Consider the following 27,799-nt stretch of genomic DNA (forward strand, 5'->3'; position numbering starts at 1 on the left):
GCACAAAAAGTGGAAATTTTCCGGTACTTGACTGTTGGTCCATTTACACAATGTAAAGTGTAAATAAACACTCAAAATGGTTTTTGATAGAGATTAAAAATCATTTTTAGTATTTAACTTGATCGGCGATTTAATTTTTCGCTGTCATTTCTTTATCTTCGTCATTAGTTGAATTGAGTCTTTTAATTTCTCATCGATATCACATCGTATTTGCTTGAGTTTCCTAATGGCACTTTCATTGGCATCCAAGTCGTTTCGGGACATGAGGCCATTGGAGATGTCGGAGACAAATCGATAATTACCAAGACCATTGAGATCGGAAGCTTCGTCTTGTAATAATCTTACTAGTTCGACGGATCATAGCCAATAAAGACGCAGACGAACTTTTCATGCGATGAGGTTTTTCCATCGGCTGGCTAGATATTTATGTAATTGCGATGTCGATTTAGTCCGGAATCAAAGCTGATCTTAGATTGATGATGCTCCATTATGATGAGGTTGATGTTTACTTAGAGTCTTAGAATTTGATTTCCTTTATCTTCCGAAGATGATGAACTATTTTCGTAAGATGAGCAACTCGAGATTAATTTTCTCGATCGATTGTAATTGTGATTATTTGATCTCATTCTCATCTTTCTCTCTCTTTCTCTCGAAACTCGAATTGCTTCAAGTTTACCGTTAATTGTTGTTAAATTGCTCTCCAATTGATTAAGTTTCTCTTCTATGGCAGCATTGGATCCAGTTAATTCACTTTCTTTACCTTCAATAATTTTCTTCTCATCGATTGATTGTTTGATCGAATCCAATTCTTTAGTTAAATAGTGTAAAACTGATTTGGTTTGATTCATATCGTCGTTGATTGTTGCTTGACTCTTGGTAAATTGTTCATCTTGTTTCCGAATTGATTTGTCCATCGAATTGATCTCTTTACGAACCAAATCTCGAATCTCATCAATCGATTGTGATAATTTCTCTTGTACCAACTTTTCTTTCATCATCAAGTGTTTCAATTCACTTCTCAAGGCATCTTGATCTTCATCATCTTTAATATCGCTCAAGTTTTTCTTCACCAGGTCACTTTCTTTGTTCACCAATTGTTTACAATCTTCCAGAACTTGATCCACTTTACTGTTCACCGAATTAACTTCTTGTCTAATCTTGTTGATCTCAGTTGTACAATCGGATCCATGACGATTAGTGGTGATTAAATTGTTTTCCATTTGCTGTTTCTTTTGGTCTGATTGTATCGAGTTAATAGTTTTCTCAGACTGAGATAATCTCCTTTCCACTCCATCCAATCTTTCAACCGTCTTTTTGGCTAAATCATCTGATTTACGATTGATAAACAATTCATCTCGCAAATTAGTTATTTCTTTTCTCAATTGATCAGACAATTTTCTAAAATTAGCTTGCTGTCCAATCAAATCAACCAATTCGTGTTGTTATTTATTGCAAGTTGAATTCACCTTGATTGTTATTAGTTGATAGATTATCCATATAAACTTATTCAAATGAAATTGATATAAATGATTCACACAAAGATTAATTAAGATCAGGCATTTTATTCATCTGACCGATAAAGAGGTTAATTCCTGTTCGTTTGTCGCGAATCATGAATATAAAAGGTCGATCGAGAATGAAATCTTCTTTCGCTCGAGAAGTTCTCGATTCACACAATCTGCTGTCAATGTGTGTCACCGCTGCAGCGACAGTTCCCTCTTCATTGACTTCGATAAAAGCCTTTTGAATTGATTCGGATACGAATAATAAATTAGACTCTTCAGTGATATTTTGAAATTCTGCTCGTCCACTGAAAGGCAAGTCCATTCCCATTCGAGGGAGAATCTCATGTAACTTGTGGGTATCTTCAAGTTTAAATTTCGGAATCTTAACAGCACGAAGCTTCGTTCGGCTCATAGAATTCAAAAGATTTTCTAATTCCGTTGGGTTCAAAGTAGGAATTAAATTGGACAAAGTGTTGGATTCAGTGGGTAGAATGAAGATCATACTGATCTTTCCAATATACCGAAGCTCAATAACCTGTAATTGAAGAAAGACGAGCAAGTAACTTGTTATTGTTTTAATCCAATTATTGAATATTAAACGATAACTCAAGCCGTAGACATGAACTATCAATACTTGATAATAAAATGGATCATACGCATGAGAGTTCAATTAATTTACCTTAAATTTGGCTATAGAATTGTGCAGATATTTAAATTTTATACCGACAAGGGACATCATTTCAATTTTGCTTTTAGTTCCATCAGAATTAGTAAAAGCTGCATCGAATGTTTCACTTCTTTCAAACGGTTTGCGCCATTTCCCTTTGAAATACACGGTGTTTATAATAATGCATAAAATGTCTGGATCCAGGGGTTCGAATAAGATTTTATCGATTTTTCCAAAGGTCTTTATGTCGACCCACAAGTTCACCTTATTCATGACTTCGACTCCTTTTTGAAAATCTTCATTTGTCGCTTTAGCGAAATAATTTCTCGATAAGCTTTTGACAAACGCTTCTTTTAAAGAATAATCTTTGTTGACTAACAGCAAATTGCCTAAAATCAATGAGAAGAGACGGTCAGCATAACTCTTTGAAATTGATTTGTATTCATCGAGAAGCTAAAATAAAACAAAGAAAAGTAATCGTATTTGCAATAAGTAAAAGAGTAAATGAGTTAATCAAAGTGTTTACCTTTTTCGCGGCTTGAGAAATTTCAGAATTTTGATCACCAATAGAAGATAATTGGAGAACCTCTTTGATCTGTTCTCTGGTTCTACCAGTCGCTCCTTCCAATAACATTCCATAGGCTAAGATGACACTTAAAGGAGAGAAAACGACATTTCTATTCGAATCACTGGTGTGTAATTTTTCCAAGAAACGAAGTCCAAAACCATTAGTTGGTCCACTTAATTTCGACAACATGATGTTTCTTAACTAGTTGATCTTCAAAACAACGACAATATCTCCAGGTCAATACCAAGACTCAAATCATCTGAGATAAAGAAAAACAAAGCAATTTGACCTTTAGAAAGACCGAAGCGCCTCAACTAGTGAAGCTTTTTTAACCTAAATATCGAAATTGAAATTAAACTTTTTACTTTCGAATTATAAACTTAACACCCTTTAGTTTGCTCATTAATCACATTTTCCAGTATTTTTTTATACAAATAGATATTTTACAATCATATTTGAAACTAGAATTTCGACTCACGTGCATTGAAGTTGATTAATTTACACCCATTTCAAATCAACCGCCCTACGAATAACCCGCACAAAAAGTGGAAAATTTTAGGTACTTTACTTTTGGTCCATTTACACAATGTAAAGTGTAAATAAACACTCAAAATGGTTTTTGATACAGATTGAGAATCATTTTTAGCATTTATCAACTTGATCGGCGATTTAATTTTTCGCTGTCATCTCTTTATCTTCGCCATTAGTGGAATTGACCAAAGCATTGAGCCTTTTTAATTTCTCATCGATATCACATCGAATTTGCTTGAGTTTCCTAATGGCACTTTCATCGGCATCCAAGTCGTTTCGGGACATGAGGCCATTGGAAATGTCGGAGACAAATCGATAATTACCAAGACCATTGAGATCGGAAGCTTCGTCTTGTAATAATCTTACTAGTTCGACGGATCATAGCCAATAAAGACGCAGACGAACTTTTCATGCGATGAGGTTTTTCCATCGGCTGGCTAGATATTTATGTAATTGCGATGTCGATTTAGTCCGGAATCAAAGCTGATCTTAGATTGATGATGCTCCATTATGATGAGGTAGGTGTTTATTTCGAGACTTAGAATTTGATTTATCACGATTTCCTTCATCTTCTGAAGATGATGAACTATTTTATTAAGGTGAGCAACTCGAGATTAAGTTTCTCTTCTATGGCAGCATTGGATCCAGTTAATTCACTTTCTTTACCTTCAATAATTTTCTTCTCATCGATTGATTGTTTGATCGAATCCAATTCTTTAGTTAAATAGTGTAAAACTGATTTGGTTTGATTCATATCGTCGTTGATTGTTGCTTGACTCTTGGTAAATTGTTCATCTTGTTTCCGAATTGATTTGTCCATCGAATTGATCTCTTTACGAACCAAATCTCGAATCTCATCAATCGATTGTGATAATTTCTCTTGTTCCAACTTTTCTTTCATCATCAAGTGTTTCAATTCACTTCTCAAGGCATCTTGTCTGATCTTGTTGATCTCAGTTGTACCGTCATTAATCACTATTTTACTATTTATTTTTTTTATATGATTACAAATTCAATTGCAACAATTGTTAAACAATTCACTCACATAATGTAAATGCTGATTTTATGCTTTATCGGACATTCGAGGGTTTTAGAGAAGATACATGTAAGTTTATACAATTAGACCAACCAAGATCCAAAACCATTAGTTGGCCCACTTAATTCTGATAACATGATGTTTATTAATAAGATGGTCTCTAGATCATTGAAACAATTTTATCAATTGACAACAGAATCATCAGTCTAATACAATTTTGTTCGAAATTTACAGCAACTTAATGTGAAAGTTCAATTCTCAATTTAAAGTGAAATCAAAAGATCGAAAATATAATCTTCTTATGATAGATACAATTCATGTTGCTTGGTGATTAGAAAGACCGAAGTGCTTTAATTACTAGTGTAGATTTTCACTTCAAGGGAAAAATTGTGAAATCGGAAAAAAATCTCGATAATTTGCTTATTATTTATATTACAAAAATCTTCTTCTATTTCTATCAACAAGAAGCGATGCTTACTCTCATAAGTCAACATGAGAATTAAATTATTCAAGCGATAAATGGGTGAATTTGAATATTAATAGTTGATCAAAAATTAGCAATAGTTTTATTGAATCATTAGTAATCTAGCTAATTATTCAATTTATGAAAAATGAGTACAGAGAATATAAATTGAATATGATCTTAATGAAAATAATCTTGGTAGTTATTAGTTGATTGGTAAGAAGTGTTCAGGGAGAGACATGGAAGGGACTAATTTAGATCGCGCATATTGTTCATTTGACCGACAAAGAGATTGACTCTAGTTAAATTGTCACGAATCATGAAAATGAAAGGTCGGTCGAGAATGAAATCTTCATAAAACTTTGGACCAGCTCCACCCGTCATCTTAATACGAGTGTTCGCTACAGCGACAGTTCCCTCTTCATCTACTTCGATGAGAGCAGTTTGAAGGGATTCGGATACAAACAATAAATCAGATTCTTCAGTGATATTTTTAAATTCTGCTTGTTCAGTAAATGGCAGTTCCATTCCCATTCGTGAAAGAATCTTATCTAAATCGTGAAAATCTTGAAGCTTAAATTTAGGAATATTAACCAACTTGAGAAATGTCAGACACATAGAATTCAGAAGATTTTCTAATTCCGTAGGATGTAAAGTAGAGATCAAATTGGACAGAGTATTGGATTTGGTTGGTAAAATGAAGATCATACTAACATCCCCGTTGTATGGAAGCTCAACAATCTAGAATTAGAAAATTGGTCGACATTATTGAATTGAATTGACAAGAGTTGATTCTCTTTACTTACCTTGAATTTGGCTGAGCGATTGTGAAGATATTTACGATATGTATTAGGAAGGGACATCATTTTAATTTTACTTTTTGATCCATCAGAATTAGCGAAAGTCTCATCAAATGTGTACTTTTTATTGAATGGTTTTGCCCATTTTCCTTTGAAATAAAGAGTGTTAATGACCAATAATAACATTTCTGGATTCGGGGATCTGGATAAGATTTTATCGATTTTTCCACATGTCTTTTCGGAGACCCACGAGTTTAGCTTGATCATAATTGCCTTTCCATTCTGAAAATCTTCATTTGTCACTTGAACGAAATAATTGGTCGTTAAGCTTTGAACAAACGCTTCTTTTAATGGATAATCTTTATTGACCATCAACAAATTGCCATAAAACAACGAGAAGTTACGATCACTCGTACCATCGGCAATCGATTTATATTCATAAAGGAGCTAAAATAAAAACATTGATCAGTAAAAAAAGAAATAAACCAAATTATTGATAAACAAAAGAATTGATTAGATTTATTAATGTAATTACCTTTTTCGCGGCTTGAGAAATTGCAGAAGATAATTGGAGAACCTCTTTGATCTGTTCTCTAGTTGTACCAGTCGCTCCTTCCAATAACATTCCATAGGCTAAGATGACACTTAAAGGAGAGAAAACGACATTTCTATTCGAATCACTGATGTTTAATTGTTCCAAGAAACGAAGTCCAAAACCATTAGTAGGTCCACTTAATTCTGACAACATGATGTCTGTTAACGGTTTAAACTTTTGATTGAATTTTACTAAGAAATATCGACAAAATCAGGCTCAATAGTCACTTCAATACAATGTACAGACTTGTGTGAATCAAAAGGTCGAAGATGTAAATTCTATAAGAGAGGGAAACAGAAATTCTGTTACAGAATTAGTTTTGGATCAAAACTTTTGATTGGTGATTAGAAAGACTGAAGCGCTTCATTAGATTTTACAATTTGATGTGGGAAATTTAAATGTGATGTGACAATTTCGAGTTTTCAATTATTTCAAATCAAAGAGCGATGAGCAGCCCTAAGGCGCTTTCTAAATAGCTCATTGTAACGATTGACATTCTTGACAAGCTTTTCATCGAGAATTATTGATCAATCAACATTATTGTTTTTCAACAATTGATTGTATTCAAGTGATAAATGAGTGAATTCAAATACAGCAACATTTCATTTTCGATGATCAAAAATTAGCAATAGTTTTAGCTAATCATTAAAAACCTTGTTAATTATTCAATCTGTGATAAATGAGTACAAAGAATATAATTTAATTAACTTCTTACAAAAGAACGGATAATCTTTATACATGAAAATAATCTTGGTAGTTATTAGTTGATTGGTAAGAAGTGTTCAGGGAGAGACATGGAAGGGACTAATTTAGACTGCGTATTTTGTTCATCTGACCGGTGATTAAATTGTTTTCCATTTGCTGTTTTTTTTTGATCTGATTGTATCGAGATAATAGTTTTCTCTCCGTATTAACCAGTGGGGATAAATTATGAGACTTTGAACTTAAAATCCATTAGTTAACTTTTTGGACATAAAAAACTGAAACTCGAAAGTCTCATAATTTATCCCCAAGGTTAGTCGATAGATAAAAAATTTATTCCAACGAAAGTGATATAAATGATAAACACAGAGATTAATTAAGATCAGGCATTTGATTCATTTGACCGATAAAGAGGTTAATTCCTGTTCGTTTGTCGCGAATCATGAATATAAAAGGTCGATCGAGAATGAAATCTTCTTTCGCTCGAGAAGTTCTCATACCGCCCATTGCGCAACTAATTTTTGTCACCGCTGCAGCGACAGTTCCCTCTTCATTGACTTCGATAAAAGCCTTTTGAATTGATTCGGATACAAATAAATCAGATTCTTCAGTGATGTTTTTAAATTCTGCTCGTCCACTGAAAGGCAAGTCCATTCCCATTCGAGGGAGAATCTCATGTAACTTGTGGGTATCTTCAAGTTTAAATTTCGGAATCTTAACAGCACGAAGCTTCGTTCGGCTCATAGAATTCAAAAGAGTTTCTAATCCAATTGAATTCAATGTAGGAAGTAAATTGGGCAGAGTGTTGGATTCAGTGGGTAGAATGAAGATCATACTGACCTTTCCAATATACCGAAGCTCAATAACCTGAAATTGAAGAAAGACGAGCAAGTTACTTGTTATTGTTTTTAACCCAATGAATATTAACTCAAGCCGTAGACATCAACTATTAATTTCAGTTCGATTTACTTTACCTTGAATCTGGCCACTGGATTGTGAAGGTATTCGCATTTTTTACCACAAAGGGACATCATTTCAATCTTACTTTTAGTTCCATCAGAATTAGTGAAAGTTTCATCAAATGTTAAACTTGATTTGAACGATTTGCGCCATTTCCCTTTGAAATAAACGGTGTTTATAATAATGCATATCATGTCAGGATTTGTGGGTTCAGTCAAGATTTTATCGATTTTGCCAAAAGTCTGCTTGGAGACCCACAAGTTAACGTTATTCATGACTTCGGCTCCTTTTTGAAAATCTTCATTCGTCACTTTAGCGAAATAATTTTTCAATAAGCTTTGGACAAACGCTTCTTTTAAGGTATAATTTTTATGAACCATTATCAAATTGTTTAAAATTAATGAGAAGTTGCGATCACTCGAACCTTCAGCAATCGATTTATATTTGTTATATAATTAAATGACCGATTATAATTATTTGACCAATGAGACAACTTAGTTGTCTGTTTCACAATAAACAAATGAATCACAAGTAATAATTACTATTGGTTATTAATCATATAGCAACAAACACTTAATCAGAATTACTAACAAGACACAATGTGGGTGATGTTGAACTATTTAATTAGTTGATTAGCTGATCTAAGATCAGAGGTTGAGTAAGGTAACAGTCTTAGAATGTTATGGAGTAGATGAGTACAGAGGTTTTGTATCAATCACAATATATACTACTTAAAACGGATAAGGAAATAAGGGTAACAAACAAAGGTGAAGGGATGAAGCAACTTAGTTGCTTGGAAGAGTACAAGCAAAGTGGGAAGAGAGTAAAGAAAAGAGGGACGGTCACATAATTACATAACATCCTCCCTGTCTTAAATCGCATTACTCTCTTTCAATGTAGAATCCGCAAAATATTCTCAGCACCTACAACATGTGCTGCTACATTATCTTTAAAATAAAGAAGTCAAAATCAAAATGAAGCAACAACTAAAACCAAGTTTTGCTATTATTCAGTAGAAAATCAGAATTCCGAACTTAGTTCTATTCTGCCATCCAAGTTACTTGACGTTATAAACCTTTCTTGATTATCCAAACTTAGTTTGTCACGTTCATGGTTCGATCCAGTTTGTGAAGTAACTTCAGCATCAATTTCACCCGGTTCGTCTCGGTTATCGATCATTTCGCTTTCACTGATCAATTGAATATGATGGGCCAATCTTTCCAACGATCGATCATTTCTTAAAGCTGATTGAATAGGGACTCGATTTATTTCCTTCAATCCTCTAAGAACATGAGTTATTACCAAATCTTCAGGCAGATTTCCATGGTACTCTTTGCACATTGCCAACATATCATGATAATAGTTTGAAATCCTTTCATTATATCCTTGCTCTCTTGCAAGAATCCTAGAATATAATCCAATTTTATCGACTTCTCTTATATAAGTCTTTTTAAACACTTCTAAGAAGTGTGCCCACGAATGACCTCCAGGTTTCAACTTTGGCAGGTACACATACATGAACCATTTTTTCGCATCTTCTTTTAGACATTTACCCACGGCACGAATCAAATCTTCGTCTTTCCAACCATTCAGAGCTGCTTCAAATTCAAATTCACTCAGCCATTTTGCCGCTTCACCAGGATCACCATTAAACATTGGGAATCCATCGATACTCAACTTAGTTGAGCCTTGTGTGAAAGTTTCCAAAATAGATTGATCACATCTATTGATCAAATTCTGAGAATTTGTATTAACTCGGCTCTCTTCACTGGCTCTTCCAGAATTGACGGGATTTATATTCGTCCTTGTGTTTTCTAACATTGTTGAATTTAGTTGATTAATTTCAATCGCTGATAGCCGTGTGGCCATCCCACTTAAACAAGATTTCGTACTTGCATCAGTTTTATCAATTTTCTCTTCCAATTTCCTTAAACTCTCCTGAACTGAGTTCAGTATTCTCATCAGGTCTGTTGTTGAATTGGAACCAGCTTCTTTCAAATTTGTCCTGAGTCGCATTCCACCACTAGTACCAGAAGAACCATTGTTACTTAGTAACAAGTCTAATTTGCTAGAAGCCAACAATGCATCAGGGTTTTCTTTATTTGACTCTCTTTCCATTTTTACCAACCGTCAGCTTGATCAAACACAAGCTGAAACCAAGACTTTTCACGAATTGAACTTAGTTCTTTCCAGAAAACGAACTTAGTTCTGATCAATCACTAATTTAAGTAACTTATTGATCATACACAATAATTACCAACTCTTTTAAATAAGGACCAACACGATAATTTATTGATCGAACACAATAAATTAACTCTAAGCCTTGTACACAGAACTTAGTTCACCAAAACCAATAACGATCAGACACGAAAATTGATTTTAATTACTCGATCGAACACAAGTAATTACACAATGAGTACTGAGCTTAGCTCCGAAAGAATTAAATAATCGACTGACTTAATTTCTCTCCTTGAGAAGTAATTACACAATGAGCACTGAGCTTAGCTCTTAAAGATGACCGAAGGAATTAAATAATCGACTGACTCAATTCCTCCCCTCCTTAAGACGAGAAGCGGATCAAAAGGGCATCTGCACCAGATGTTATATAATTAAATGACCGATTATAATTATTTGACCAATGAGACAACTTAGTTGTCTGTTTCACAATAAACAAATGAATCACAAGTAATAATTACTATTGGTAATTAATCATATAGCAACAAACACTTAATCAGAATTACTAACAAGACACAATGTGGGTGATGTTGAACTATTTAATTAGTTGATTAGCTGATCTAAGATCAGAGGTTGAGTAAGGTAACAGTCTTAGAATGTTATGGAGTAGATGAGTACAGAGGTTTTGTATCAATCACAATATATACTACTTAAAACGGATAAGGAAATAAGGGTAACAAACAAAGGTGAAGGGATGAAGCAACTTAGTTGCTTGGAAGAGTACAAGCAAAGTGGGAAGAGAGTAAAGAAAAGAGGGACGGTCACATAATTACATAACATATTCATCAAGAAGCTAAAATATGAACAAAGAAACCAAATATTGATCAGTAATCAAAGAAATAAATCGTATTGTTGGTAAACTAAAGAATCAAAGTTTTAATAATTACCTTTTTAGCGGTTTGAGAAACTTCAGAATTTTGATTACCAATAGAAGATAATTGGAGAACCTCTTTGATCTGTTCTCCAGTTCTGCCAGTCGCTCCTTCCAATAACATTCCATAGGCTAAGATGACACTTAAAGGTGAGAAAACGACATTTTTATTCGAATTTTCGGTGTTTAATTGTTCCAAGAAACGAAGTCCGAAACCATTAGTTGGTCCACTCAAATCCGACAACATGGTGTTTCTTGACTAGTTGATCTTCACAATAATGGAAATATCTTCGGGTCAATACCAAGACTTAAATCATCTGAGACAAAGAAAAACAAAGCAATTTGACCTTTTGAAAGACCGAAGCGCCTCAACTAGTGAAGCTTTTTAACCTAAAGGTCGAAATTGAAACTATTTATAATAACAATCCTAAACTTTTACTTTCGAATTATAAACTTAATCAAATAGTTAGAATGCTGATTTTATGCTTTATCGGACACTCGAAAGTTTTAGAGAAGATAATTTGATACAATTAAGCTAATCAAGTAACATGATTATTAACAAGGTGGTCTCTAGATTATTAAAACGATCTGATGGATTTATGACAGAATCACCGATTTATCAGAATATTGATCATCAAATTAATGTGAAAATTTACAATCTAAAGGTCGAAAATGTAAACTTGTTATGAGAGGGAAACACAATTAGTGTTGATTGGTGATTAGAAATACTGAAGCGCTTTAATTACTAGTGTAGATTTTTACAACTTAAAGGGCCAGATTGAAATTGGCCGCTACACCGACAGTTCCCTCTTCATCTGTTAATACTTCGAAAAGAGCCGTTTGAAGGGATCCGTTGATATTAATAGTATGACCTGTGCTTAGAAATTATGAGACTCAGCTGATTTAAATTGATAACTTTCTATTGAAAAATATTAGAATTTCGGAAATTTTAGAATTTGTTGAGGATAATTAGAGCAATTAAATTGTGTCCATTAGACCATTTTGAATCGCGATTTTGATATTCGACCTAACTAATATTGACCCATAGTCTCTAAATTGTAGCAATTAAATCCCAAGAGTGTGTCTGACAATTCGGGTGAGTTGGAGAAAAAGAATGCATTTTAATTCTCCTGATAATTAAAATCGAATTCCGAGTCTCATAATTTCTAAGCAGAGGTTATTACTAGTTGATACATTGACACAAAATTCAATTAGTAATATTGAATTCATTCATTTTCTAATTTGTTATTATCGTCAATCTTGAAATTTATAAAATTCATTAAATAAGAATTGTATGAGCTGATTCAACCAGTACTTCTAAAATATCGCTTGGGTCTGGGATTAGTTTTGCATAGCAAACTCGACTATTCTTGTTTTCTAATAGTTGATCGCATGCAATTGGCTAAGTGATAAATCTAGTTGAGCATCAAGTATCAAATAGAGTAATAATGTAGTTACAGTATTAGATTACAACGAACACAATTTTCTAGAACCAAAAGCTCCCGAGAAGATGAAACATTGAATGTTTGTGAAGTTTTTAATTAAAAGTTTATTGAATCATTAAAAAACTTTTCAATTTGTCCTGTAAAATTAGTAAATAAAATTGATTTTTTTGAGTCACATTAATGGTCTGCAAAAACGGATAATCTTTGTACACGAAATTAATCTTGGTAGTTATTAGTTGATTTGTACGAAGTATTCAGTGTGAGACATGGAAGGGACTAATTTAGATTCTGCATTTTGTTCATTTGACCGACAAAGAGATTGACTCTAGTTAAATTGTCACGAATAATAAAGATGAAGGGTCGGTCGAGAATGAATTCTTCTTTAGGTTCTGGAGGAGCAAAATCAGACTTAATGCATGTCACCGCTACAGCGACAGTTCCCTCTTCATCTACTTCGATCAGAGCCTTTTGGATAGATTCAGATACGAATAGTAAATCAGATTCTTCAGTGATGTTTTTAAATTCCGCTTGCTCAGTAAATGGCAATTCCATTCCCATTCGCGAAAGAATCATACTTAGATCGTGAAAATCTTGGAGTTTAAATTTAGGAATATTAACAACCTTGAGGCCTGTCGAGTGTAAAGAACTCAAAAGATTTTCCAATTTCGTAGAATTCAATGTAGGAATGAAATTGGCCAAAGTATTGGTTTGAGTTGGTAGAATGAAGATCATACTGATTTTTCCAATATACGGAAGCTCGACGATCTAGAGTTGGAAATATTGGTTGATATTATTCAATTAGATTGACAAGGGTTGAATTCTCTTTACTTACCTTGAATTTGGCTAAGCGATTGTGAAGATATTTAAAATTCGTATCTCGAAGGGACATCATTTTAATTTTACTCTTAGTTCCATCAGAATTAGCGAAAGTCTCATCAAATGTGTACTTTTTATTGAAAGGTTTGGCCCATTTTCCTTTGAAATAAACGGTGTTAATAACCAATAATAACATTTCTGGATTCGGGGATCTGGATAAGATTTTATCGATTTTTCCACATGTCTTTTCGGAGACCCACGAGTTCAGCTTATCCATAATTGCTTTTCCGTTCTGGAAATCTTCATTTGTCACTTGAGCGAAATAATTTCTTTGCAAGCTTCCAACAAAAGATTCTCTCAATGGGTAACCTTTGTCAACCATAACCAAATTACCTAAAATCACTAAGAAATCTTGAGATTTCGACCTTGCAATCAACGCTCTGTATCTAGACAGGAGCTGGAAACAGAATTGAAATTTCAATCAATAAAAATATCATTGAGTTAATCAATCAGTGTAAGTGTTTATATTCATCGATAAGCTAAAATAAAACAAAGAAATGAATCTTATTTGCGATCAGTAAAAGAGTAAATGAGTTAATCAATCGAAGTAATTACCTTTTTCGCAGCTTGAGAAATTTCAGAATTTTGATCACCAATGGAAGATAATTGGAGAACCTCTTTGATCTGTTCTCTAGTTCTACCAGTCGCTCCTTCCAATAACATTCCATAGGCTAAGATGACACTTAAAGGAGAGAAAACGACATTTTTATTAGAATCACTGGTGTTTAATTGTTCCAAGAAACGAAGTCCGAAACTGTTAGTAGGTCCACTCAAATCCGATAACATGGTGTTTCTCAACTAGGTGGTTTCTAGATTATTAAAACAATCTGATGGATTTATGACAGAATCACCGATTTATCACAATATTGATCATCAAATTAATGTGAAAATTTACAATCTAAAGGTCGAAAATGTAAACTTGTTATGAGAGGGAAACACAATTAGTGTTGATTGGTGATTAGAAATACTGAAGCGCTTTAATTACTAGTGTAGATTTTTACAACTTAAAGAGCCGAATTGAAATTGACTAATCAAGCGCAATCATGAGCGATCTTAGCGAAAAATTTCCGATAATTGTTGACTATTCAAAACAACAAAAATCCTCCATTTCTTTTAAAAAATTACAGTCAAATCATTTTGAATTCATGTTATTTACGAACCAAATCTCAAATAACATCGATCGGTTGTGATAGTTTTTCTTATTACAACTTTTCTTTCATGAATAATTAATAAGAAAAAACTTGATGGGTTGACAATCGATTAATTAAAAGACAGAAATCAGGTAATCAAAGTTAATGCAATCGAGTTGTGAAAGCATTGGAAATAATCTTCAGTTTATTAGTTAACACGTAATCAGATGATTATTGAAATTTTTTTATTCTTATTCAAGTGTTGAATGAGATACATAAAAGAGATTAGTTAAGATCTGGCATTTTATTCATTTGACCGATGAATAGGTTAATTCCCGACAATTTGTCCCGAATCATGAAGATGAAAGGTCGATCAAGAATGAAATCTTCTTCTTCTTCTTTTGGAGAGATCATACAGCATCTCATCATCCTGATAGAAGTCACCGCTGCAGCGACAGTTCCCTCTTCATCGACTTCGATCAGAGCCTTTTGAATTGATTCGGATACTAGTAGTTTAGATTCTTCAGTGATATTCTGAAATTCTGCGTGTCCACTAAAGGGCAAGTCCATTCCCATACGAGGAAGAATCTCATGTAACTTGTGGGTATCTTCAAGCTTGAATTTTGGAATATTAAGAGTACGAAGCTTTGTTGATTTCATAGAATCCAAAAGATTTTCTAATCCAATTGAATTCAACGTAGGAAGTAAACCGGATAATGTGTTGGATTCGGTGGGTAGAATGAAGATCATACTAACATCTCCGATGTATGGAAGCTCAACAATCTAAAATTTAGATAAAAGAAATTACATAGAAAAAGATGATTAAGTAAATTGTTTGTTTTTCATGTAAAAATGATTATAAACTTAAGGGTTCAATTTACCTTGAATTTATCCACGGAATTGTGGAGGTAATTACGATTTTTATTTCGAATTGACATCATTCTGATCTTACTCGTAGTTCCATCAGAATTATTGAAAGTCTCATCAAATGTAGTTCCTTTATTAAATGGTTCGACCCATTTTCCTTTGAAATAAACGGTGTTTATCAGCATTAATATCGTTTGTGGAGTCGGAGGTTCGGATAAGATTTCATCGATTTTGCCAAAAGTCTTTTCAGAGACCCACGAGTTTAGCTTATTCATGACTTCGACTCCTTTTAGAAAATCTTCATTTGTCGCTTGAGCGAAATAATTAGTCGATAAGCTTTGGACAAACGCTTCTTTTAATGGATAAGCTCTATTGGCCATCGCCAAATTACCTAAAACCAATGAGAAGTTGCGATCACTCGAACCTTCAGCAATCGATTTATATTCATCAAGAAGCTAAAATATAAAAAAAGAAACCAAATATTGATCAGTAATCAAAGAAATGAATCGTATTGTTGATAAACAAAATAATCAATAGATTAATCAAAGTATTAATAACTACCTTTTTCGCGGCTTGAGAAATTTCAGAATTTTGATCACCAATAGAAGATAATTGGAGAACCTCTTTGATCTGTTCTCCAGTTCTACCAGTCGCTCCTTCCAATAACATTCCATAGGCTAAGATGACACTTAAAGGAGAGAAAACGACATTCTTATTCGAATTGTTGGTGTTTAATTGTTCCAAGAAACGAAGTCCGAAACCAATTGAAGGCCCACTTAATGTCGACAACATGATGTTTGTAAAACTCTAGATGTTGAAAAAAATCTGATGACTGAGCAACTGAATCTCAGTGTTTATAACTCAATAGATTCTAATGAAAAGCAAAAAAGGATTTCACAGATTAAAAAGATAATTCGGTTTGTTTATTGTGATAATTCATCGGGGTGTAAGCATTTCAGTTTGAGCAGTTTGGTTGTGAATTACATGTAATTGGAATAGGATTTACTTTCGATGAGGCAATAATCAAATGACAAGAATTCAAAGCGCAGTTGAAACCGAGAGGAAAAAACAATTAAGCCTTCCAATGAAAGGCAACAATCAGCTGACAAGTTAGGGAGTTGATTTACGTTAATTACTTGAGCCACAAATTAACTGGCTAATCAAGAAACTCTAATCGGCTTATAACTTGGCTGCTTCATTGTCGCAAGAAATTAATACAAATTGTTACCTGAAGGAGAGAAACTATTAAATCATTTAGTTGGATGATTGAATTTCCATTGACTTTTGCTTCAGTAAAAACTATTTTATTCATAGATTATCATTAATCAGTTGATTGAGCAAAGAAATTGATCCACTCAATCAAATGAATATGCAAATCAAACTAATTGTTCTGATTCAGAACAATTAACCTTTACTCAACTCTGTTAATTTTAATCTTCTTTAGCTAAATTCACATTTTCATATTAATAAATTTAAGATGAAATTCGAGTGATTAATTGACCGTTAATCATGATTAAGTGTGAATTTCTTTCTAATTACTTTCACATGACAACATGAGAATTAAATTGTTACCAGACAACCTTGTGAGTTTGTAATTGATTAACATCAAGGAAATGAGAGTCAATTGTTTCAATAGTGATTGGTAATCACAATCATTTTTATTGAATGATTAATTTTTAACCTTTCAATTGTCAACTTAATCAATTAGTTACCATCCTTAATCACTTATTACTTTATTTGACTGAAGTTTTTGTATAGTCACAAATTCAATTGTCATCGATTGGTAAACAATTTACTGACAACAAAATAATGACATTGGTTTCAATACAATGTTAAGTCTTAATTGTTGCATCTTTGATCATAACAATTGATAATAAGCTTGCATTTTGTATTCACACTCATGATAATTGTTTAATTCTTGTCAACAATCACATATTCATGCAATTTAAATGTTTAAAAATAAACACAATTTTTTACACAATTAGCTGATTGGGAGGATTTTGATCTTGCAAACTTTTAATCATTTAGCAAGAATTATTGATCAATTAAAATTACTGTTTTTCTCAGAATTGATTGTATTGATTAAGTGATAGCTTTTAAGGTTAATCTTCAAGTAGCAAATAATTACAACAATTGATTACAACTTTAATCAGTTTGAATTAGCTTTTCATATTTATAACGATTCGTGTGTTTGATTGTCATACTAAATAAATTAACCAACAAGTAGATTTGAGGAAACACAATTGGCTTAATTAACAGAGTAAAATAGATTCGCAATTAATTAAACATCACTTTCTATCAATTATCACCTCTCTTTCTTTCTTTCTTCATTCTCTAACTCGAATTGCTTCAAGTTTACCGTTAATTGTTTCCAATATGAAAAATTGATATTACGATTGAAAGTTTATTGAGAGCAATCAACAATTAGCAATTATTAGAAATCGAGTGTATGTAAAACTTGAACCGCAATTAGTTGATGAAGGAAAAAATTTGTTATAGAGTGTACATAGGATATAAGGAATGGGTCACTTTAGACTGGACATTTTGTTTATTTGACCAAGGAAGAGATTGACTCCGGTTAAATTGTCCCGAATCATGAAGATGAAAGGTCGATCAAGAATGAAATCTTCTTCTACTTGTGAAGATTTCCTAGCGGATTTCATCGTTATAATGGCCGTCACCGCTGCAGCGACAGTTCCCTCTTCATCGACTTCGATCAGAGCCTTTTGAATTGATTTGGATATTAGTAGTTTAGATTCTTCGGTGATATTCTGAAATTCTGCATGTCCACTAAACGGCAAGTCCATTCCCATACGAGGAAGAATCTCATGTAACTTGTGGGTATCTTCAAGCTTGAATTTTGGAATATTAAGAGTACGAAGCTTTGTTGATTTCATAGAACCCAATAGATTTTCTAATCCAATTGAATTCAATGTACGAAGTAAATCGGGTAAAGTGTTGGATTCGGTGGGTAGAATGAAGATCATACTAACATCTCCGATGTATGGAAGCTCAACAATCTAAAATTTAGATAAAATAAATTACATGGAAAAAGATGATTAAGTAAATTGTTTGCTTTTGATGTAAAAATGATTATAAACTTAAGGGTTCAATTTACCTTGAATTTATCTACGGAATTGTGAAGGTAATTACGATTTTATTCGAATTGACATCATTCTGATTTTACTCGTAGTTCCATCAGAATTATTGAAAGTCTCATCAAATGTAGTTCCTTTATTAAATGGTTCGACCCATTTTCCTTTGAAATAAACGGTGTTTATCAGCATTAATATCGTTTGTGGAGTCGGAGGTTCGGGTAAGATTTCATCGATTTTGCCAAAAGTCTTTTCAGAGACCCACGAGTTTAGCTTATTCATGACTTCAACTCCTTTAAGAAAATCTTCATTTGTCGCTTGAGCGAAATAATTAGTCGATAAGCTTTGGACAAACGCTTCTTTTAATGGATAAGCTCTATTGGCTATCGCCAAATTACCTAAAACCAATGAGAAGTTGCGATCACTCGAACCTTCAGCAATCGATTTATATTCATCAAGAAGCTAAAATATAAAAAAAGAAACCAAATATTGATCAGTAATCAAAGAAATGAATCGTATTGTTGATAAACAAAATAATCAATAGATTAATCAAAATATTAATAATCACCTTTTTCGCGGCTTGAGAAACGTCAGAATTTTGATCACCAATAGAAGATAATTGGAGAACCTCTTTGATCTGATCTTCAGTTCTACCAGTCGCTCCTTCCAATAACATTCCATAGGCTAAGATGACACTTAAAGGAGAGAAAACGACATTTTTATTCGAATTGTTGGTGTTTACTTGTTCCAAGAAACGAAGTCCGAAACCAATAGAAGGTCTACTTAGCTTCGAAAACATGATGTTTGTCAACAAAAAGGTCTTAAGAACCAAAGAAAAATCTTATAACTGAAGTTCAATGTTTATATAATTCACTGGATTCTAATGAAAACATGAAGGACTTTTCATATCACAGATTAACAAGGTAGTTTGGTTAGTTGATTGTGATAATTTATTGGTCCAACCATTTGAGTGTTAACAATTTAGTTGTGAATCAATTGAAAAATAAGTACCAAAGTTTAGATGAAAGAAACAAGAAACAAACAAACAAGCAAATGGAGTTGGTCAGCAGAAAGACCGAAGCGCCTCAACTACTCGTTTATGTTTGTGTTGTCAATTTAACGGGCGAAATTGAAATTAATCACAATTATAATTTTAACTTTGATAATCACAAGTTAGTGATTTACGTTTATTGAGTCACAATTAAACAATTAAATCAAAGAAAAATCAGATCGGCTTATAACTTGGCTGCTTTATCGTCTCAAGAAATTAATTCAAATTGTTACCTGAAGGAGAGAAACAATTAAATCATTTAGTTGGATGATTGAATTTCCATTGACTTTTGCTTCAGTAAAAACTATTTTATTCATAGATTAAAATTAATCAGTTGATTGAGCAAAGAAATTGATCCACTCAATCTATCAAATGAATATGCAAATCAAACTAATTGTTCTGATTCAGGACAATTAACTTTTACTCAATTTTCCTAATTTTGATCTTCTTCTGTTTAATTCACTTTTCATATTAATTAATTTCATTCACTTCTGATGTGTCCTCTTATGTGCTTAATTGTCATACTAAATAATCTAATCAAAAAGTAATAGATTGAGTGGAAACACAATTGGCTTAATTTAACAGAGTTAGAAATAGATTCGCAATTAATTAATTATCACTTTCTATCGATCGTTATACTATGCTTAATTCGTTGTATAATTAAGCGCAATTTACTCAATACCAATATAATTAATCTTTGATTAAATATCGAGCAATGTTCAATAATTAGTAATTAATTCATTGGAATAATTTTGATAATTATTTGAATCAAATACTTCTGGTTGATTTAAGTTAATTACAACCTATTTGGTTAACTAAATGCATTGATTGTTAAGTAAAATAGACAATTAATTAAATCTTAGTGACAATCAAACCATTGAAAAGTTAAATGCGTAAACAAATCAAATGAATAACCTTAATTGAATCAAAATCTCTCTAATTGTTATGATCTAAAGTCAAACAGATTAACACTAATCAAATCTAATTATCTGGTGATATGATAAGACATTGACAAGGACTTTTAATGTTATGTTTTTATCAAAGTAATTAGTAAATAATTAATCATTGGCAACTTTTTTAGTCTAAATCAACATTTTGATTAGTTTACATCTAAAGTCAATTTGATTATCTGTTGTTTTTGGCTTCCATTTCTTAATCAAATCAACTTTTAATTGTACAATTAAATTGACTAGTATTCAACTGGTAGTGCCTTTGATATCCCTTGTCAATTGATATAATCAAAGTGAATCAAATTTGATTGACAAGATAATAGTTACACCTTAATGGCTCCAATTGTGATCGTTCAACAATTTGTGACATTTTAAAATGAAAGATTTTCAATCGAAAGTGATCAATATTGATCAATGGGTTGAGGAAAATGGTGTTTACCTTAAACCACCAATTTGCAATAAATTAGTTTTCAATGGACAATTAAAGATCTTCCTTGTTGGTGGACCTAATCAACGAAATGATTATCACGTTGAAAATGGTGAAGAAATATTCATAATGCTTAAAGGTGACATGATACTGAACATTATCGAGCAAGGACACTCGAAGGCTTTAACAATTAGAGAAGGTAAGTTAGTAGAATTAAGTTAATTACCAACAATCTTAATTGTCTTCAATCATGTTTATTGTGTTTTTCGTGATTTATCAGAATTGATAAAATCATATTATCATCTTGTCATGAACATTTTGAAACAAATGAATACAATTGTAAGGAAGAAACAATAATCAAGCAAAAAGATTAAATTGTTTTCTCATTTATCTATCAATCAATCAACAATTAGGTGAAATTTTGTACTACCAAGTCGGTACCTCATAGTCCTCAACGATTTGCCGATACCCTTGGAATGGTGATTGAGCGAAAGCGATTAGATCATGAACTAGATTGTCTTCGTTATTACATCGATTCTAATTGTAATCAAGTTTTATTCGAGAAATGGTTTCATTTGGTTAATTTGGACACCGATCTCAAGCCAATCATTGAATCATTCAAATCGTCCATTGAATGTGCGACTGGTCGTCCAACTCAATTTTACGATAATTCATTGACACCTCATCCAGATGATCGGACAATTAAACTACAATCGCCCATTTATTTACTCGATTGGTTTAAGTTTAATTACTTATCAATTTGTGAAGGATTTTCTTTCCTTTATCCTCAATCAGTCGAGTCGAGGATTGGATTTTATGGTCCAGGTAAACATATTGTTATCTCCGTCGATACTGAACTGTTCATTTGGCATCTTGGTTCTTATGCAAAATTAACAATCGATGATGACAATCAACGTAAATTAACATTCAACGACACAATGATTATCGACAGAGGATCTTTTTTCATTCTTGTCTCTGATGGACCAACTTTTATCGCCTCAATGAAACCATTTACATCAACGGTTAGACCTTGATATGAACAACATTTGTAAATTTTTCTATTAAATCATTCAATCGTTAATCAAATTCATTATTTAATTTATTTAATTGATTGATCTCAAGTTTTTTTGATAAATTTCTACCTCACTAGATGGCGACTTGATCGTATTTTGATTTTGTTTGCGAGATGATTAACTTAATTGCTTTAGATTATTTTAATTAATTGTCACCCATTTAATATTTTCTTTGATCTAATTCATTAAAATATTCAAAGTTTTAGATAGACAAAGTCACCCATAAACCAGCCTGATTTATGAACAATTTAGGACAACTCAATTCTGGAATCGAGTCAATGTTTGATCATTTGATTAAATTAATTTAATTTGTTACGAAATTAAATTGTAAATCATCTTGAGAGATAAAAATTAAGGCTTCTAAAAAGGACAACAGCTTCTTGTTAATTGTTTTAATAACTTGAATTCAGAGTGAAAAAAGATAATAAACAATTAACTTAAATGGATTGGTAATTGTGACTACAAATTTAACACCAAACGAAAATTAAATTTGATTATTCTTGATTAGATTAAGTGATTTAGTGAATTTCATAATTGTGAATATTTTGTAGAAATAAAATGTTTCATCATTTAAATCGTTGAATAAGTTAATCAGTTTCTTTGTTTTCGTTTATGAATGACAGTTGATTACACGAAAAAAAAAGCCGCGTAAACATCAAAATTTGATGATTAGATTTAATTGTAATTATTGCAAATGATTTAATTCGGCGAGAAGGAAATTGGTTTAAATGTAATTAGATTCAATGTGGAAAAAGATAACACGTAGGAGAAAAGAGCTGATAACAATTAATAGTAATTAGTAAAGGGGATTATTTAGATTGTAATTGTTTCCTTAAAATTGAGATTTTTTTTATTCATAACTTACACAAGATGATGAATTTGTCATTAAAATTAATTGTAACGATTCACCAACAATCGATTAGGTTTTTATGTTAACAATCATTGAAATAGAGTCATTTTAATGAGACATGATGATCACAAGAAAATGTGAATTTTGAGAGGCATAAAGTGAAAATGAAGTTGGTGTGTTGTCGATGAAAGTAAAAAAGATAAATCATTTTATCCTTTTTACTGGTGTGTACGATTCTTTGTAATGATTTAAATTAAATTAGCCTCTAATTAATTTGATTAGTATATAAGATAGACAGAAAGAATGACAGAAGAAGAAAAAAAGCCGATAGGATGGAGCTTTGTCTTAATTGTAATAGTTAGTTTAGGAGAAAAAGAGAGACCATGAAATTTAGATTTGAATTAATTCCCTCATCCTGACCGAGTTTCCGTTGCTACAGTTGATTCTGTTACAATGGAACCGGTTGAATCCTTGAGGATATTGTTGGTAACTCGGGTGGTTGTTGTTTCGGTGAAAGTTGTTTTAGTCAAAACTTCAGTATATAAACCGGCCATCGATGGTGGTGGTGGCAATTCAGCTTCCAGAGTTTCATGAGGTTTAAGAACTTGGTGTTTCTCTATCCTTACAACTACAGGGGGTTTCGAGAAGCTAGAATGTGTCGTTGTTTCGTTTAGTTGCTGATTGGCACCTAATAAATTTCCATGAAAAAGGAGATGAAAATCAAGAATTACTTGAGGCCGATTGAACAAATAGAGAGAGAAAGAGAGATCTCATCTTCCCTACCAGGTAAAATACTTTTTTCACATAATATTGACATTTGTTAATTACCTGTTTGATTTAATGCACTAATAGAGGCACTTGACTTCAAGGTTTGAGAGGCACTGTTGTTAAATGGCGTAGATGAAGTGGTGAAGGTGGAATTGGAGGGTAACGTTGAATAGGACGAGGATGTTGTCAGTGTTGTTGTCGGTGGTGTCACGGTGGTGGATGGATTGAAAACAGTCAGATCACCTTTTAGGCCGGTTAATCTGGTGAATACTGAATATGTTGGCTTTGAAGAGTTTGATCCCCCGACTCCACCCGAATCATGGCTTATATTACTTAATGATCCTAAAGAAGGTCTTTTGTAAGATCCAGTGAATGTTGGTCTATTAGCCATGTAGGATGCCGATGAAAGGCCAGTGTAAGGCCGAGAGAAGGAGGAGGAAAATGATGCTTTTGAGGAATCATCATCACCTTCAATCACGTCTCTTTCCACACAAAGTCGAACAAATCGTTCGGGTTTAGTTAACATATCTACTACTTGTTCTTTCTTCATTCCAGAAATATCTTGTCCTTCAATCTTGATGATTCTATCACCAACTCTCAGTTTACCCTTTCTGAGCGGCTCCACCCGAGCTATTCTTGAAATTATTATAGACTTTTCATCTTTACCATAAGCGACGCAAAAACCTAATCCAGTGGGTTCACGAATTATTATTGTATAATCGACAACTGTTTTCACTTTAGATTGAGGCTTAGGAGAAATTTCTCCTTCACTTTCAGGTGAGAATGATGAAGGTTGTTGATTTAAGGGCTGTGAAGATGTTGAAGTGAAAGATTCGTTTAAATGCTGATAAGGTTTTCTACTAAGATTCATTGATGAAGTTCTTTCATGTGTAGGTGATACTGTTAGACAGGAATCGCCATTTGAAAGGTGGACATCATGATTTATATGATGATTTGATGCACTTATATCCATCGATCTGTTTATTGAATTTTGATCATTTATGGGCACTTCTCTGGCAGCAAGAACAGAGAATTCGAAACCAGCCGTTTTTAAGGCTTCTACAGCCTTAAAATGGTCAACATTTTCCATGGAAATATCATTGACAGCTAATATTTTATCACCAACTCTTAGCCCAGATAATTCAGCTGGACCTCCTGAAGTAATCTTGGACACGAATATACCTCATCATTACCCTTGAAAGGTGTTGAACCCTGACCTCCAGCAATACTAAGCCCAAGTCCTCCGACAGCTCGTGAAACATAAAACTTCATCTGTTTAATTTCAACAGGGCCCATTGGTAGAGGAGTTGTCATGGTGGCGTTGGAAAAGGATGAATTGTGAGATGAAATATCATCTCCATGAACATTGTTTGATGAATTTTCCTTTTTCAAAACTTCTTTGATGATAGATGCAAACTTATTTAAATCTTCTTTTGAATTAGGCATATTTATCCTCTTGTTTTTCAAATGGTGAGGCGTGTCACGGCGATGAAGTTTATGTTTCTCCCTCCTTTCTTCGTCATCTACTTCATCTTCATCTTTCCCATCATGAAGTGTTTCCTCTGGTTCCTCTTCATCATCTTCTTGCTCATCATCTAATGGCCTATGTATTTTACTAGGTTGATCCGGAAATAGAACATGCTTTTCATCCTGACTCATTCTTGTATCAGCCATCCTAATAATAACTGAAGAGGCCTCAGATGATTCTGAGTTACTTGGACTTTTTGATCCTTCTCGACTATGGACGGATGATGTTTCTTGAGATTCTTCTTCTTCTCTTCTTCATCAGGCTCGTATTTTTGATCTTTCTCTTTAAATAATTTCGAATGTCTTGCTTTAAGTTCTTTCGGATGTGGTGTATCATGTCGGATAAAGTTTGCTTCGAATCGGCTTCTTTGATCACCTGTATTAAGACCATCTTCCTCGACGAAAACTGAATCAGGGAATCTAACTGCAGATTCTCGAGGACGACCAAAAGTGGGACTTGGTGATTCAACTTGATTCGGTGATGCCAAATCTACAGATGGAAAAGAAAAATGAGAAAATAGATTAGTCATAATAAAATTAAACAATAATGGAAATTGTGACAATGGGAAATCAAAAATTCATGACTATTGTAAAAACAGAGTAATGAGACTGCATTTATTATGCTGTCAACTAATAACATTATGTTATTGACAAAAAAAAGACATCATCATAAATAAAATGATAGACATAAAAAAAGGTGAATCTGTTAAACCTTTAAGTATCATATCAATATCATATTAATAATAAATTATTAATAGGTATCATCACTTAACCGATAATTAAGTTAATCTATGACCCGAATTAGGAAATAGAAGGAGGAAGAGAATGAGGAAGAAAACCATTTGTTACCAGTAATTCCACTAGTGTAATAATCAGTAGTCTGGGCTTGAGGCAATAAGTAACATGTCAACACTTTGAGTCCACTTTGTTCATCAAAATCATTCTGAAATTTGAGCAACGGTTGTGATTGATTTTCCGCCAACCACAACGCTTTCAAATTAAGAGCCGTTATTGAGAATGGAAGGTTTTGTAAATTGTTACCAGAAACGTCGAGCACTTTAAGTTCCAAGTTGACCAATTTCAACTGGAAGGTGGGTAATATGATTTTGTCTTAATGATAAAACACTTAATTTCGTTAAATTACCAAGTTGGGCCGGTAAATCAGATAGCTCATTACGATCCAAGTTTAATATTGATAAATGAATTAAATTACCGATAGTTGGAGGTAATTCGGGTAATGAATTCTCGGTTAAAACTAATTCTTGGAGAGATGAGCAACCACCAATGGTTGGATTTAATGAGAAAAGGTTGTTTTGGTTTATTTTGAGAATCACAAGTTTATTAAGTTGTCCTATTCCATCAGGTAGTTGTTCAAGACGATTATCAGAGAGATGTAAATCAGTTAAATTCCATAGGCCAGAAATTTCCTCAGGTAGATAACTGAGACAATTCTCGCAAACATCAAGACAGGTTAACTTTTTCAAATTACCAATCTCTTTAGGTAGGGTTCTCAATCCATTTTCATCAAGCCAAAGCTCTTGTAACATTATAAGATCGCCAATAATTTTAGGTAATTCTTCTAATTGATTGCTGCCCAGGTCTAAACGTTGAAGTTTAGTTAAATTGGAAAAACTTGGTGGTAATGTTTTAATGAGATTTTCTCTGAGCTCAAGTGACTCCAGGTTAATAAGCGATCCAATATCGGAGGGTAAATGTTGTAAATTAACATCATTAAGGGATAAACTTTTCAAATTGGTCAAATGGGTGATGGCATTGGGCACATTTCGAAGAGGATTGAAACTTAGATCAAGCTCCTTTAAGCGACGCAAGAATTTGATAACTGGGTATCTCTATTATTTCATTCTTTGATGCATCCAATTCAACTAGATTAGAAAGCTTAGCTATGTCCATAGGTAAACATCCTATCTCATTATCTGAAATACTCAGCTTCTGAAGTCTATGAAGCCGGAATAAGGAATCAGGTAAATCTTTAATATGGTTAGAGTCCAATAATAAGTCTTCCAATGATGAGGCATATCGGGCAATATCATCAGGCACTCTAGACAAGCTACAATGCCTCTTGTCAACACAGTCAATTTGACGGTTACAGGTTTTCAATAAGAATCCCCAACGAAACATGGAACACAATATGTAATATGTAATAAAGAATCAAGGACTTGAATATTAGTTATTCACTAAATTTATACACAGAGAGATGAAGGGAAAGGGAGAAAGATAAACACACAGAAAAAGATACACATAAATAAACAACACTCACACACACACACACAAAACAGAAAAAAAGATAGAGATAGAGGAAAAGAGAGAAAGAAAAAAAGTGTGTGTGTAAGAGAAAAAGAAAGAGAGAAAAAAGCACAGAGAGAAACAAGATATTCAAGAAGAAGAGGTTTTTTTAGATTCTTTTGAAGGTAAAAAGATGATGTTGAAGCCAGACAAGTGATAACCAATCAAGTTAAATTGTATTCACAGTAATTAAAGAAAAATAACTTTATCCAGATAACCATAGTAATAGTAACAAGCATAAAATGGTTTAATTAGATTGACAATTAAAGTTAAATAGAAAAAAATATTTAACAAAACAGTGGAAACACAATTAATGATTTTGAAAAGAAACAAAAATTATTACAGAAAAAAAGGTAAGATGAGAAAAGAGAATAGAAAATAAAAAGATTCTATTCGAATGATCGATTGTTCGAATCGATTTTTGAATCGATTTTAACCGAAAATTGAAAGAAAATGAAATTATTTCAATCAAATTAAATCAAATTTTTCTATTACAAAAAAAA

General features: G+C 32.7%; 7 protein-coding genes across 7 annotated transcripts; 1 reads left to right on the forward strand and 6 right to left on the reverse strand.

Moving 5' to 3' along the window:
- Positions 1 to 1,542: 1,542 nt before the first annotated feature.
- Positions 1,543 to 6,345, reverse strand: LOC128397696 (uncharacterized). Its single transcript, XM_053358442.1, has 7 exons — positions 6,106 to 6,345; positions 5,577 to 6,017; positions 5,021 to 5,511; positions 4,113 to 4,254; positions 2,699 to 2,941; positions 2,185 to 2,625; positions 1,543 to 2,040 (listed from the first exon to the last, which is right to left on the reverse strand). The coding sequence occupies exons 1-7, from the start codon at positions 6,316 to 6,318 to the stop codon at positions 1,543 to 1,545; spliced, it is 2,469 nt and encodes an 822-aa protein (XP_053214417.1). The 5' UTR covers positions 6,319 to 6,345.
- A 771-nt stretch (positions 6,346 to 7,116) lies between these two features.
- LOC128397694 (intracellular coagulation inhibitor 2-like) lies at positions 7,117 to 11,180 on the reverse strand. The gene is made up of 3 exons (XM_053358439.1): positions 10,952 to 11,180; positions 7,842 to 8,284; positions 7,117 to 7,734 (listed from the first exon to the last, which is right to left on the reverse strand). The coding sequence occupies exons 1-3, from the start codon at positions 11,178 to 11,180 to the stop codon at positions 7,240 to 7,242; spliced, it is 1,167 nt and encodes a 388-aa protein (XP_053214414.1). The 3' UTR covers positions 7,117 to 7,239.
- Positions 11,181 to 12,469: 1,289 nt separating this feature from the next.
- On the reverse strand, positions 12,470 to 14,166 carry LOC128397693 (leukocyte elastase inhibitor-like). Its single transcript, XM_053358438.1, has 3 exons — positions 13,810 to 14,166; positions 13,211 to 13,651; positions 12,470 to 13,143 (listed from the first exon to the last, which is right to left on the reverse strand). Exons 1-3 carry the CDS (start codon positions 14,038 to 14,040, stop codon positions 12,655 to 12,657), a joined length of 1,161 nt encoding a protein of 386 aa, XP_053214413.1. The 5' UTR covers positions 14,041 to 14,166; the 3' UTR covers positions 12,470 to 12,654.
- Positions 14,167 to 14,612: 446 nt separating this feature from the next.
- On the reverse strand, positions 14,613 to 16,410 carry LOC128397695 (intracellular coagulation inhibitor 2-like). The gene is made up of 3 exons (XM_053358441.1): positions 15,813 to 16,410; positions 15,266 to 15,706; positions 14,613 to 15,167 (listed from the first exon to the last, which is right to left on the reverse strand). The coding sequence occupies exons 1-3, from the start codon at positions 16,041 to 16,043 to the stop codon at positions 14,670 to 14,672; spliced, it is 1,170 nt and encodes a 389-aa protein (XP_053214416.1). The 5' UTR covers positions 16,044 to 16,410; the 3' UTR covers positions 14,613 to 14,669.
- Positions 16,411 to 17,635: 1,225 nt separating this feature from the next.
- Positions 17,636 to 20,717, reverse strand: LOC128397697 (uncharacterized). The gene is given in 5 exon segments (XM_053358443.1): positions 17,636 to 18,271; positions 18,370 to 18,403; positions 18,405 to 18,808; positions 18,915 to 19,186; positions 20,675 to 20,717. Coding segments are annotated over 5 exon segments (1,248 nt in total). The 3' UTR covers positions 17,636 to 17,776.
- LOC128397686 (uncharacterized) lies at positions 20,422 to 21,860 on the forward strand. The gene is made up of 2 exons (XM_053358430.1): positions 20,422 to 20,981; positions 21,188 to 21,860. Exons 1-2 carry the CDS (start codon positions 20,724 to 20,726, stop codon positions 21,806 to 21,808), a joined length of 879 nt encoding a protein of 292 aa, XP_053214405.1. The 5' UTR covers positions 20,422 to 20,723; the 3' UTR covers positions 21,809 to 21,860.
- An 811-nt stretch (positions 21,861 to 22,671) lies between these two features.
- On the reverse strand, positions 22,672 to 27,637 carry LOC128397692 (protein scribble homolog). The gene is given in 7 exon segments (XM_053358437.1): positions 22,672 to 23,385; positions 23,526 to 24,650; positions 24,653 to 25,243; positions 25,246 to 25,482; positions 25,842 to 26,059; positions 26,061 to 26,834; positions 26,836 to 27,637. Coding segments are annotated over 7 exon segments (3,519 nt in total). The 5' UTR covers positions 27,132 to 27,637; the 3' UTR covers positions 22,672 to 23,107.
- Positions 27,638 to 27,799: the final 162 nt, after the last annotated feature.

Source organism: Panonychus citri, unplaced genomic scaffold (assembly GCF_014898815.1).
Source record: "Panonychus citri isolate SS breed McGregor unplaced genomic scaffold, ASM1489881v1 Contig00039, whole genome shotgun sequence".
Taxonomy (NCBI): domain Eukaryota; kingdom Metazoa; phylum Arthropoda; class Arachnida; order Trombidiformes; family Tetranychidae; genus Panonychus; species Panonychus citri.

Bases quoted from the DNA above. Each gene is read 5' to 3' on its own strand.
- LOC128397696 (XM_053358442.1), bottom strand. From the start codon at position 6,318: ATGTTGTCAGAATTAAGTGGACCTACTAATGGTTTTGGACTTCGTTTC. The intron at 6,018-6,105 runs GTAATTACATTA...TTTTTATTTTAG, and splicing joins TTTCTCAAGCCGCGAAAAAG to CTCCTTTATGAATATAAATC. The intron at 4,255-5,020 runs GTCCCTTCCATG...AAAAATAAATAG, and splicing joins AATATGCGCGATCTAAATTA to TAAAATAGTGATTAATGACG.
- LOC128397694 (XM_053358439.1), bottom strand. From the start codon at position 11,180: ATGTTGTCGGATTTGAGTGGACCAACTAATGGTTTCGGACTTCGTTTC. The intron at 8,285-10,951 runs AGGTAATTATTA...AATCGGTCATTT, and splicing joins AGTTTCTCAAACCGCTAAAA to AATTATATAACAAATATAAA. The intron at 7,735-7,841 runs GTAAAGTAAATC...CTTCAATTTCAG, and splicing joins ATCCAGTGGCCAGATTCAAG to GTTATTGAGCTTCGGTATAT.
- LOC128397693 (XM_053358438.1), bottom strand. From the start codon at position 14,040: ATGTTATCGGATTTGAGTGGACCTACTAACAGTTTCGGACTTCGTTTC. The intron at 13,652-13,809 runs GTAATTACTTCG...TTCTGTTTCCAG, and splicing joins TTTCTCAAGCTGCGAAAAAG to CTCCTGTCTAGATACAGAGC. The intron at 13,144-13,210 runs GTAAGTAAAGAG...TTCCAACTCTAG, and splicing joins ATCGCTTAGCCAAATTCAAG to ATCGTCGAGCTTCCGTATAT.
- LOC128397695 (XM_053358441.1), bottom strand. From the start codon at position 16,043: ATGTTGTCGACATTAAGTGGGCCTTCAATTGGTTTCGGACTTCGTTTC. The intron at 15,707-15,812 runs GTAGTTATTAAT...TTTATATTTTAG, and splicing joins TTTCTCAAGCCGCGAAAAAG to CTTCTTGATGAATATAAATC. The intron at 15,168-15,265 runs GTAAATTGAACC...TCTAAATTTTAG, and splicing joins ATTCCGTGGATAAATTCAAG to ATTGTTGAGCTTCCATACAT.
- LOC128397686 (XM_053358430.1), top strand. From the start codon at position 20,724: ATGAAAGATTTTCAATCGAAAGTGATCAATATTGATCAATGGGTTGAG. The intron at 20,982-21,187 runs GTAGAATTAAGT...ATCAACAATTAG, and splicing joins CAATTAGAGAAGGTAAGTTA to GTGAAATTTTGTACTACCAA.